The following is a 13,615-nucleotide window of genomic DNA, read 5'->3' as shown; positions in this document are numbered from 1 at the left end:
ATAACAGAAGAGCCGCCTGCTGCGGGGTTCCTGCCCCTGTTGGCCGTTCCCTATTACCAGGTGAGTGAGAATCGGCATTAACGTGCTGCGATGGACGAGCAGCGGCTACACAGGAAGGATTAGCCCTTCCTCTCTATTTTCCCTGACCAGGATTTGGAGGCCATTTTGGTAGCCCAGGTCTGGATTATTTTGATGAACAGGAGAGGTGCTATTTAATAAAGAGGAATCTCGCCCCCGTGTTGGTGGAAGGTCCGTATGTATGATGACTACAAAGTGACGGACTGGTGTCTGTAATACACATTAACATGTTTAATTCATAACGAGCCCCGTTCTCTGCCCTGCAATGTACAGTAAAGGTTAACCCTTCCCTCAGAATAGCCTCGGAACAGATGGGGTCAATGTTACCCCCACCGGGCAGACAGACCTTCTTCTGCTTGAGTTGAGAAGTTAGCTGGGAGTGCAGAGCTGCGGTGCTTTGCGTCTCTGTCTGCAGAGCAAACCCTGGGAAGGAGGGGATGGTTCTCTGCTTCCCTTCTCCCGATGTCCTTGTAGGAGGCAGCTTCCCCGCTCCGGGCTGAGAGCAAACAAACACCACATCGTCCTCGTTCTCGTGGGCCTGGCTGCTGCTTTTCTGTGACCCCGTGCCCAGCTCTCTGGGGACTTTGGCCGTGTCCTTACTGTGACCTTCAGACAGGCCGGCTGTCCCCTCAATGTTCTTTGTGTTGCTGTGCAGCTGTGATATCCCGTCCTTGTCACTTCCCTCTGGAGCTTGGTCTTTCTGACACTTGGCATTACTGTCCCTTGTCCCCTCACTGTTATCAGAGTCACCTCCCTGGCGAGTACAGTCTTCAGACCGCTCACCCTCCGGAGCCTTATTGAACCTCTCCCTGGCATCCTTCTCTGCAGGTCTTCCATCCTTCTCCGCCATCCTATTCTTCACCTTCAGCCCGGCCGGCAGCTCCTTGCCCCTCCATCCCTGGAATGAGACGTTCTCCTCCCCTGTGCTTGCGATTGCCTTATTCTCCCAGTGTTTCTCCTCCGCAGGCCTCCTCTCTTCGCTGATCTGCTTCCACAGGACGGGCTTGGGCCCCTCGTTGAGGACTTTGAAGGGATTTCTTTGGGGGTTTTCAGTCTTCCCTGAGGGGGGCTGGGACAGCTCGCTTTGAATCCCTTTGTGATTTGCCTCCTGGAAGAAGAGGGGGAGAAATATTTATGTACCACAATAAATGAGTACATTGGTTAATATACACAATTATTTTCAGCTGTAAAACAATGCAACGCTGTGCCAATACTGTGCTGAATACTAAACATCAGCTTAAAATCTGTAAGTACAAGTAAGCAACTAGTGCAAAACAGAGGTATATTCCGATTTCATTACAACCATAAGCAGAATGAGAACGTATTCCTTATTACAAGCTGTAGCGATACAATAATCTGCATGTATTATCGGCCACGTCTAGCAAACACACACAGGACTACGTACTCGCACTCAGGGCCACATGTATTAAGGTGTGTAAAGCTAGCGAACGGGATATACAGTGCTTTACGGGTTAGCACCGCTGACTGGATATATGCTATAATTCAATAAGAGTGATTGAAAGTGACATGTACTTTAACTGCAGTAATTGGCAATTACTTGGTCATGTAATTTCTCTTTTTTTAAAAGTGTTCCATAAAGAAGGCCCCAGAGCCTAACTCACGGTACAGTATACACCTGTCATAAATAAGGCCCCAGAGCCTAACTCCCGGTACAGTATACACCTTACTGTCATAAATAAGGCCCCAGAGCCTAACTCCCGGTACAGTATACACCTTACTGTCATAAATAAGGCCCCAGAGCCTAACTCCCGGTAAAGTATACACCTTACTGTCATAAATAAGGCCCCAGAGCCAAACTCCCGGTACAGTATACACCGTACCGTCATAAATAAGGCCCCAGAGCCTAACTCCCGGTACAGTATACACCGTACTGTCATAAATAAGGCCCAAGAGCCTAACTCCCGGTACAGTATACACCTTGCTGTCATAAATAAGGCCCCAGAGCCTAACTCCCGGTACAGTATACACCGTACCGTCATAAATAAGGCCCCAGAGCCTAACGCCCGGTACAGTATACACCTTGCTGTCATAAATAAGGCCCCAGAGCCTAACTCCCGGTACAGTATACACCTTACTGTCATAAATAAGGCCCCAGAGCCTAACTCCCGGTACAGTATACACCTTACTGTCATAAATAAGGCCCCAGAGCCTAACTCCCGGTACAGTATACACCTTACTATCATAAATAAGGCCCCAGAGCCTAACTCCCGGTACAGTATACACCGTACTGTTATAAATAAGGCCCCAGAGCCTAACTCCCGGTACAGTATACACCTGTCATAAATAAGGCCCCAGAGCCTAACTCCCGGTACAGTATACACCTTGCTGTCATAAATAAGTCCCCAGAGCCTAACTCCCGGTACAGTATACACCTTACTATCATAAATAAGGCCCCAGAGCCTAACTCCCGGTACAGTATACACCTGTCATAAATAAGGCCCCAGAGCCTAACTCCCGGTACAGTATACACCGTACTGTTATAAATAAGGCCCCAGAGCCTAACTCCCGGTACAGTATACACCTGTCATAAATAAGGCCCCAGAGCCTAACTCCCGGTACAGTATACACCTTGCTGTCATAAATAAGGCCCCAGAGCCTAACTCACGGTACAGTATACACCTTGCTGTCATAAATAAGGCCCCAGAGCCTAACTCACGGTACAGTATACACCGTACTATCATAAATAAGGCCCCAGAGCCTAACTCCCGGTACAGTATACAACTTGCTGTCATAAATAAGGCCCCAGAGCCTAACTCACGGTACAGTATACACCTTGCTGTCATAAATAAGGCCCCAGAGCCTAACTCCCGGTACAGTATACACCGTACTATCATAAATAAGGCCCCAGAGCCTAACTCCCGGTACAGTATACACCTTACTATCATAAATAAGGCCCCAGAGCCTAACTCCCGGTACAGTATACACCTTACTATCATAAATAAGGCCCCAGAGCCTAACTCCCGGTAAAGTATACACCTTACTGTCATAAATAAGGCCCCAGAGCCTAACTCCGGTACAGTATACACCTTACTGTCATAAATAAGGCCCCAGAGCCTAACCCCCGGTACAGTATACACCTTACTGTCATAAATAAGGCCCCAGAGCCTAACTCCCGGTACAGTATACACCTTACTGTCATAAATAAGGCCCCAGAGCCTAACTCCCGGTACAGTATACACCGTACTGTTATAAATAAGGCCCCAGAGCCTAACTCCCGGTACAGTATACACCTTACTGTCATAAATAAGGCCCCAGAGCCTAACTCCCGGTACAGTATACACCGTACCGTCATAAATAAGGCCCCAGAGCCTAACTCCCGGTACAGTATACACCGTACTGTTATAAATAAGGCCCCAGAGCCTAACTCGCGGTACAGTATACACCGTACCGTCATAAATAAGGCACCAGAACCTAACTCCCGGTACAGTATACACCTTACTGTCATAAATAAGGCCCCAGAGCCTAACTCCCGGTACAGTATACACCTTACTGTCATAAATAAGGCCCCAGAGCCTAACTCCCGGTACAGTATACACCTTACTATCATAAATAAGGCCCCAGAGCCTAACTCCCGGTACAGTATACACCTGTCATAAATAAGGCCCCAGAGCCTAACTCCCGGTACAGTATACACCTTACTGTCATAAATAAGGCCCCAGAGCCTAACTCCCGGTACAGTATACACCTTACTGTCATAAATAAGGCCCCAGAGCCTAACTCCCGGTACAGTATACGCCGTACTGTTATAAATAAGGCCCCAGAGCCTAACTCCCGGTACAGTATACGCCTTACTATCATTTGGGACAGTGCGCGTGCTACTGTACCTGCCAGGGGATGTATGTGGACAGTGTACGTGGTACTGTACCTGCCAGGGGATGTATGTGGGACAGTGCGCGTGCTACTGTACCTGCCAGGGGATGTATGTGGGACAGTGTACGTGGTACTGTACCTGCCAGGGGATGTATGTGGGACAGTGTACGTGGTACTGTACCTGCCAGGGGATGTATGTGGGACAGTGTGTGTGGTACTGTACCTGCCAGGGGATGTATGTGGGACAGTGTGTGGTACTGTATCTGCCAGGGGATGTATGTGGGACAGTGCGTGGTACTGTACCTGCCAGGGGATGTATGTGGGACAGTGTGTGGTACTGTACCTGCCAGGGGATGTATGTGGGACAGTGCGTGGTACTGTACCTGCCAGGGGATGTATGTGAGACAGTGTGTGGTACTGTACCTGCCAGGGGATGTATGTGGGACAGTGTGTGTGGTACTGTACCTGCCAGGGGATGTATGTGGGACAGTGTGTGGGACTGTACCTGCCATGGGACGTATGTGGGACAGTGTGTCTGGTACTGTACCTGCCAGGGGACGTATGTGGGACAGTGTGTGTGGTACTTTACCTGCCAGGGGACGTATGTGGGACTGTGTGTGTAGTACTGTACCTGCCAGGGGATGTATGTGGGACAGTATGTGGTACTGTACCTGCCAGGGGATGTATGTGGGACAGTGTGTGTGGTACTGTACCTGCCAGGGGATGTATGTGGGACAGTGTGTGTGGTACTGTACCTGCCACGGGATGTTTCCACACCACTTCTTCCCATCGCTCTTGCTCTTCACGCAGCGATAGTACAGCCTGGGAGAGGAGGACACATTACTACATCAGAGGTTTCAACAAGGCCGCAGTCCAGCCAGGAAAGGAAGAGAGATATACATATATATCCCTCCCGGGGGCTTCCCTCGCGCAGGGATCACTCACCGATTACAGGAAAGGAAGCGAGATATACATATATATCACTCCCGGGGGCTTCCCTCGCGCAGGGATCCCTCACCGATTACAGGTCAGGAAGCGAGGTATACATATATATCCCTCCCGGGGGCTTCCCTCGCGCAGGGATCACTCACCGATTACAGGAAGCGAGATATACATATATATCACTCCCGGGGGCTTCCCTCGCGCAGGGATCCCTCACCGATTACAGGAAAGGAAGCGAGATATACATATATATCACTCCCGGGGGCTTCCCTCGCGCAGGGATCCCTCACCGATTACAGGAAGCGAGATATACATATATATCACTCCCGGGGGCTTCCCTCGCGCAGGGATCCCTCACCGATTACAGGAAGCGAGATATACATATATATCACTCCCGGGGGCTTCCCTCGCGCAGGGATCACTCACCGATTACAGGAAAGGAAGCGAGATATACATATATATCACTCCCGGGGGCTTCCCTCGCGCAGGGATCCCTCACCGATTACAGGTCAGGAAGCGAGATATACATATATATCACTCCCGGGGGCTTCCCTCGCGCAGGGATCCCTCACCGATTACAGGAAAGGAAGCGAGATATACATATATATCACTCCCGGGGGCTTCCCTCGCGCAGGGATCACTCACCGATTACAGGAAGCGAGATATACATATATATCACTCCCGGGGGCTTCCCTCGCGCAGAGATCACTCACCGATTACAGGAAGCGAGATATACATATATATCCCTCCCAGGGGCTTCCCTCGCGCAGGGATCACTCACCGATTACAGGAAAGGAAGCGAGATATACATATATATCACTCCCGGGGGCTTCCCTCGCGCAGGGATCACTCACCGATTACAGGAAAGGAAGCGAGATATACATATATATCACTCCCGGGGGCTTCCCTCGCGCAGGGATCACTCACCGATTACAGGAAAGGAAGCGAGAAATACATATATATCTCTCCCGGGGGCTTCCCTCGCGCAGGGATCACTCACCGATTACAGGTCAGGAAGCGAGATATACATATATATCACTCCCGGGGGCTTCCCTCGCGCAGGGATCACTCACCGATTACAGGAAAGGAAGCGAGATATACATATATATCACTCCCGGGGGCTTCCCTCGCGCAGGGATCACTCACCGATTACAGGAAGCGAGATATACATATATATCACTCCCGGGGGCTTCCCTCGCGCAGGAATCACTCACCGATTACAGGTCAGGAAGCGAGATAAACATATATATCACTCCCGGGGGCTTCCCTCGCGCAGGGATCACTCACCGATTACAGGAAAGGAAGCGAGATATACATATATATCACTCCCGGGGGCTTCCCTCGCGCAGGGATCACTCACCGATTACAGGAAGCGAGATATACATATATATCCCTCCCGGGGGCTTCCCTCGCGCAGGGATCACTCACCGATTACAGGTCAGGAAGCGAGATAAACATATATATCACTCCCGGGGGCTTCCCTCGCGCAGGGATCACTCACCGATTACAGGAAAGGAAGCGAGATATACATATATATCACTCCCGGGGGCTTCCCTCGCGCAGGGATCCCTCACCAATTACAGGTCAGGAAGCGAGATATACATATATATCACTCCCGGGGGCTTCCCTCGCGCAGGGATCCCTCACCAATTACAGGTCAGGAAGCGAGATATACATATATATCCCTCCCGGGGGCTTCCCCCGCGCCGGGATCCCTCACCGATTACAGGAAGCGAGATATACATATATATCCCTCCCGGGGGCTTCCCTCGCGCAGGGATCACTCACCGATTACAGTAAGCGAGATGTACATATAAATCACTCCCGGGGGCTTCCCCCGCGCAGGGATCACTCACCGATTACAGGAAAGGAAGCGAGATATACATATATATCTCTCCCGGGGGCTTCCCTCGCGCAGGGATCCCTCACCGATTACAGGTCAGGAAGCGAGATATACATATATATCACTCCCGGGGGCTTCCCTCCCGCAGGGATCACTCACCGATTACAGGAAAGGAAGCGAGATATACATATATATCACTCCCGGGGGCTTCCCTCGCGCAGGGATCACTCACCGATTACAGTAAGCGAGATGTACATATAAATCACTCCCGGGGGCTTCCCCCGCGCAGGGATCACTCACCGATTACAGGAAAGGAAGCGAGATATACATATATATCTCTCCCGGGGGCTTCCCTCGCGCAGGGATCACTCACCGATTACAGGAAAGGAAGCGAGATATACATATATATCCCTCCCGGGGGATTCCCTCCCGCAGGGATCCCTCACCGATTACAGGTCAGGAAGCGAGATATACATATATATCACTCCCGGGGGCTTCCCTCCCGCAGGGATCACTCACCGATTACAGGAAAGGAAGCGAGATATACATATATATCACTCCCGGGGGCTTCCCTCGCGCAGGGATCACTCACCGATTACAGGAAAGGAAGCGAGATATACATATATATCCCTCCCGGGGGCTTCCCTCGCGCAGGGATCACTCACCGATTACAGGTCAGGAAGCGAGATATACATATATATCCCTCCCGGGGGCTTCCCTCGCGCAGGGATCCCTCACCGATTACAGGTCAGGAAGCGAGATATACATATATATCACTCCCGGGGGCTTCCCTCGCTCAGGGATCCCTCACCGATTACAGGTCAGGAAGCGAGATATACATATATATCCCTCCCGGGGACTTCCCTCGCGCAGGGATCCCTCACCGATTACAGGAAAGGAAGCGAGATATACATATATATCACTCCCGGGGGCTTCCCTCGCGCAGGGATCCCTCACCGATTACAGGTCAGGAAGCGAGATATACATATATATCACTCCCGGGGGCTTCCCTCGCGCAGGGATCCCTCACCGATTACAGGTCAGGAAGCGAGATATACATATATATCACTCCCGGGGGCTTCCCTCGCGCAGGGATCCCTCACCGATTACAGGTCAGGAAGCGAGATATACATATATATCCCTCCCGGGGGCTTCCCTCGCGCAGGGATCACTCACCGATTACAGGAAAGGAAGCGAGATATACATATATATCACTCCCGGGGGCTTCCCTCGCGCAGGGATCCCTCACCGATTACAGGAAGCGAGATATACATATACATCACTCCCGGGGGCTTCCCTCGCACAGGGATCCCTCACCGATTACAGGTCAGGAAGCGAGATATACATATATATCTCTCCCGGGGGCTTCCCTCGCGCAGGGATCCCTCACCGATTACAGGAAGCGAGATATACATATATATCCCTCCCGGGGGCTTCCCTCGCGCAGGGATCCCTCACCGATTACAGGTCAGGAAGCGAGATATACATATATATCTCTCCCGGGGGCTTCCCTCGCGCAGGGATCACTCACCGATTACAGGAAGCGAGATATACATATATATCACTCCCGGGGGCTTCCCTCGCGCAGGGATCCCTCACCGATTACAGGAAGCGAGATATACATATATATCACTCCCGGGGGCTTCCCTCGCGCAGGGATCACTCACCGATTACAGGTCAGGAAGCGAGATATACATATATATCACTCCCGGGGGCTTCCCTCGCGCAGGGATCCCTCACCGATTACAGGTCAGGAAGCGAGATATACATATATATCACTCCCGGGGGCTTCCCTCGCGCAGGGATCCCTCACCGATTACAGGTCAGGAAGCGAGATATACATATATATCCCTCCCGGGGGCTTCCCTCGCGCAGGGATCACTCACCGATTACAGGAAAGGAAGCGAGATATACATATATATCACTCCCGGGGGCTTCCCTCGCGCAGGGATCCCTCACCGATTACAGGAAGCGAGATATACATATATATCACTCCCGGGGGCTTCCCTCGCGCAGGGATCCCTCACCGATTACAGGTCAGGAAGCGAGATATACATATATATCTCTCCCGGGGGCTTCCCTCGCGCAGGGATCCCTCACCGATTACAGGAAGCGAGATATACATATATATCCCTCCCGGGGGCTTCCCTCGCGCAGGGATCCCTCACCGATTACAGGTCAGGAAGCGAGATATACATATATATCTCTCCCGGGGGCTTCCCTCGCGCAGGGATCACTCACCGATTACAGGAAGCGAGATATACATATATATCACTCCCGGGGGCTTCCCTCGCGCAGGGATCCCTCACCGATTACAGGAAGCGAGATATACATATATATCACTCCCGGGAGCTTCCCTCGCGCAGGGATCACTCACCGATTACAGGTCAGGAAGCGAGATATACATATATATCACTCCCGGGGGCTTCCCTCGCGCAGGGATCACTCACCGATTACAGGAAAGGAAGCGAGATATACATATATATCACTCCCGGGGGCTTCCCTCGCGCAGGGATCACTCACCGATTACAGGAAGCGAGATATACATATATATCCCTCCCGGGGGCTTCCCTCGCGCAGGGATCACTCACCGATTACAGGAAAGGAAGCGAGATATACAGATATATCACTCCCGGGGGCTTCCCTCGCGCAGGGATCACTCACCGATTACAGGAAGCGAGATATACATATATATCCCTCCCGGGGGCTTCCCTCGCACAGGGATCACTCACCGATTACAGGTCAGGAAGCGAGATATACATATATATCACTCCCGGGGGCTTCCCTCGCGCAGGGATCCCTCACCGATTACAGGAAGCGAGATATACATATATATCCCTCCCGGGGGCTTCCCTCGCGCAGGGATCACTCACCGATTACAGGAAAGGAAGCGAGATATACATATATATCACTCCCGGGGGCTTCCCTCCCGCAGGGATCTCTCACCGATTACAGGAAAGGAAGCGAGATATACATATATATCACTCCCGGGGGTTTCCCTCGCGCAGGGATCAGTCACCGATTACAGGTCAGGAAGCGAGATATACATATATATCCCTCCCGGGGGCTTCCCTCGCGCAGGGATCACTCACCGATTACAGGTCAGGAAGCGAGATATACATATATATTACTCCCGGGGGCTTCCCTCGCGCAGGGATCACTCACCGGTTACAGGTCAGGAAGCGAGATATACATATATATCACTCCCGGGGGCTTCCCTCGCGCAGGGATCCCTCACCGATTACAGGTCAGGAAGCGAGATATACATATATATCTCTCCCGGGGGCTTCCCTCGCGCAAGGATCCCTCACCGATTACAGGTCAGGAAGCGAGATATACATATATATCACTCCCGGGGGCTTCCCTCGCGCAGGGATCCCTCACCGATTACAGGAAGCGAGATTTACATATATATCACTCCCGGGGGCTTCCCTCGCGCAGGGATCCCTCACCGATTACAGGAAGCGAGATATACATATATATCACTCCCGGGGGCTTCCCTCGCGCAGGGATCACTCACCGATTACAGGACAGGAAGCGAGATATACATATATATCCCTCCCGGGGACTTCCCTCGCGCAGGGATCACTCACCGATTACAGGAAAGGAAGCGAGATATACATATATATCACTCCCGGGGGATTCCCTCGCGCAGGGATCACTCACCGATTACAGGTCATGAAGCGAGATATACATATATATCACTCCCGGGGGCTTCCCTCGCGCAGGGATCCCTCACCGATTACAGGAAAGGAAGCGAGATATACATATATATCACTCCCGGGGGCTTCCCTCGCGCAGGGATCACTCACCGATTACAGGTCAGGAAGCGAGATATACATATATATCCCTCCCGGGGACTTCCCTCGCGCAGGGATCACTCACCGATTACAGGAAAGGAAGCGAGATATACATATATATCACTCCCGGGGGATTCCCTCGCGCAGGGATCACTCACCGATTACAGGTCAGGAAGCGAGATATACATATATATCCCTCCCGGGGGCTTCCCTCGCGCAGGGATCACTCACCGATTAGAGGTCAGGAAGCGAGATATACATATATATCCCTCCCGGGGGCTTCCCTCGCGCAGGGATCACTCACCGATTACAGGACAGGAAGCGAGATATACATATATATCACTCCCGGGGGCTTCCCTCGCGCAGGGATCCCTCACCGATTACAGGAAGCGAGATATACATATATATCACTCCCGGGGGCTTCCCTCGCGCAGGGATCCCTCACCGATTACAGGTCAGGAAGCGAGATATACATATATATGACTCCCGGGGGCTTCCCTCGCGCAGGGATCACTCACCGATTACAGGAAGCGAGATATACATATATATCACTCCCGGGGGCTTCCCTCGCGCAGGGATCACTCACCGATTACCGGAAAGGAAGCGAGATATACATATATATCACTCCCGGGGGCTTCCCTCGCGCAGGGATCACTCACCGATTACAGGAAAGGAAGCGAGATATACATATATATCACTCCCGGGGGCTTCCCTCGCGCAGGGATCACTCACCGATTACAGGTCAGGAAGCGAGATATACATATATATCACTCCCGGGGGCTTCCCTCGCGCAGGGATCACTCACCGATTACAGGTCAGGAAGCGAGATATACATATATATCACTCCCGGGGGCTTCCCTCGCGCAGGGATCCCTCACCGATTACAGGAAAGGAAGCGAGATATACATATATATCACTCCCGGGGGCTTCCCTCGCGCAGGGATCACTCACCGATTACAGGAAAGGAAGCGAGATATACATATATATCACTCCCGGGGGCTTCCCTCGCGCAGGGATCACTCACCGATTACAGGAAGCGAGATATACATATATATCACTCCCGGGGGCTTCCCTCGCGCAGGGATCCCTCACCGATTACAGGAAAGGAAGCGAGATATACATATATATCACTCCCGGGGGCTTCCCTCGCGCAGGGATCACTCACCGATTACAGGTCAGGAAGCGAGATATACATATATATCCCTCCCGGGGACTTCCCTCGCGCAGGGATCACTCACCGATTACAGGAAAGGAAGCGAGATATACATATATATCACTCCCGGGGGATTCCCTCGCGCAGGGATCACTCACCGATTACAGGTCAGGAAGCGAGATATACATATATATCCCTCCCGGGGGCTTCCCTCGCGCAGGGATCACTCACCGATTAGAGGTCAGGAAGCGAGATATACATATATATCCCTCCCGGGGGCTTCCCTCGCGCAGGGATCACTCACCGATTACAGGACAGGAAGCGAGATATACATATATATCACTCCCGGGGGCTTCCCTCGCGCAGGGATCCCTCACCGATTACAGGAAGCGAGATATACATATATATCACTCCCGGGGGCTTCCCTCGCGCAGGGATCCCTCACCGATTACAGGTCAGGAAGCGAGATATACATATATATCCCTCCCGGGGGCTTCCCTCGCGCAGGGATCACTCACCGATTACAGGAAAAGAAGTGAGATATACATGTATATCACTCCCGGGGGCTTCCCTCGCGCAGGGATCCCTCACCGATTACAGGACAGGAAGCGAGATATACATATATATCACTCCCGGGGGCTTCCCTCGCGCAGGGATCCCTCACCGATTACAGGTCAGGAAGCGAGATATACATATATATCACTCCCGGGGGCTTCCCTCGCGCAGGGATCCCTCGCGCAGGGATCCCTCACCGATTACAGGAAAGGAAGCGAGATATACATATATATCTCTCCCGGGGGCTTCCCTCGCGCAGGGATCCCTCACCGATTACAGGAAAGGAAGCGAGATATACATATATATCTCTCCCGGGGGCTTCCCTCGCGCAGGGATCCCTCACCGATTACAGGAAAGGAAGCGAGATATACATATATATCTCTCCCGGGGGCTTCCCTCGCGCAGGGATCCCTCACCGATTACAGGAAAGGAAGCGAGATATACATATATATCCCTCCCGGGGGCTTCCCTCGCGCAGGGATCACTCACCGATTACAGGAAGCGAGATATACATATATATCACTCCCGGGGGCTTCCCTCGCGCAGGGATCCCTCACCGATTACAGGAAAGGAAGCGAGATATACATATATATCCCTCCCGGGGGCTTCCCTCGCGCAGGGATCCCTCACCGATTACAGGAAGCGAGATATACATATATATCACTCCCGGGGGCTTCCCTCGCGCAGGGATCCCTCACCGATTACAGGAAAGGAAGCGAGATATACATATATATCCCTCCCGGGGGCTTCCCTCGCGCAGGGATCACTCACCGATTACAGGAAAGGAAGCGAGATATACATATATATCACTCCCGGGGGCTTCCCTCGCGCAGGGATCACTCACCGATTACAGGAAGCGAGATATACATATATATCCCTCCCGGGGGCTTCCCTCGCGCAGGGATCACTCACCGATTACAGGAAAGGAAGCGAGATATACAGATATATCACTCCCGGGGGCTTCCCTCGCGCAGGGATCACTCACCGATTACAGGTCAGGAAGCGAGATATACATATATATCACTCCCGGGGGCTTCCCTCGCGCAGGGATCCCTCACCGATTACAGGAAGCGAGATATACATATATATCCCTCCCGGGGGCTTCCCTCGCGCAGGGATCACTCACCGATTACAGGAAAGGAAGCGAGATATACATATATATCACTCCCGGGGGCTTCCCTCCCGCAGGGATCTCTCACCGATTACAGGAAAGGAAGCGAGATATACATATATATCACTCCCGGGGGCTTCCCTCGCGCAGGGATCCCTCACCGATTACAGGTCAGGAAGCGAGATATACATATATATCCCTCCCGGGGGCTTCCCTCGCGCAGGGATCACTCACCGATTACAGGTCAGGAAGCGAGATATACATATATATTACTCCCGGGGGCTTCCCTCGCGCAGGGATCA

At 52.2% G+C, this 13,615-nt stretch overlaps 1 protein-coding gene across 1 annotated transcript in view; it reads right to left on the bottom strand.

Moving 5' to 3' along the window:
- TTF2 (transcription termination factor 2) overlaps positions 1-13,615 on the bottom strand; it is a gene marked incomplete at its 3' end in the record, with an annotated part of 188,190 nt that overhangs the window by 108,074 nt on the left and 66,501 nt on the right. The window contains exons 4-5 of the mRNA XM_075584603.1: positions 4,665-4,731; positions 425-1,186 (exon numbers count right to left, since the gene is read on the bottom strand). Coding sequence (XP_075440718.1) covers positions 425-1,186; positions 4,665-4,731 — 829 coding nt within the window. The remainder of the gene's footprint in view (positions 1-424; positions 1,187-4,664; positions 4,732-13,615) is intronic.

Source organism: Ascaphus truei, unplaced genomic scaffold, assembly GCF_040206685.1.
Source record: "Ascaphus truei isolate aAscTru1 unplaced genomic scaffold, aAscTru1.hap1 HAP1_SCAFFOLD_670, whole genome shotgun sequence".
Taxonomy (NCBI): Eukaryota; Metazoa; Chordata; class Amphibia; order Anura; family Ascaphidae; genus Ascaphus; species Ascaphus truei.
The sequence above is the reverse complement of the archived record's forward strand: the minus strand, read 5'-3'. Positions and strand labels throughout refer to the sequence as shown.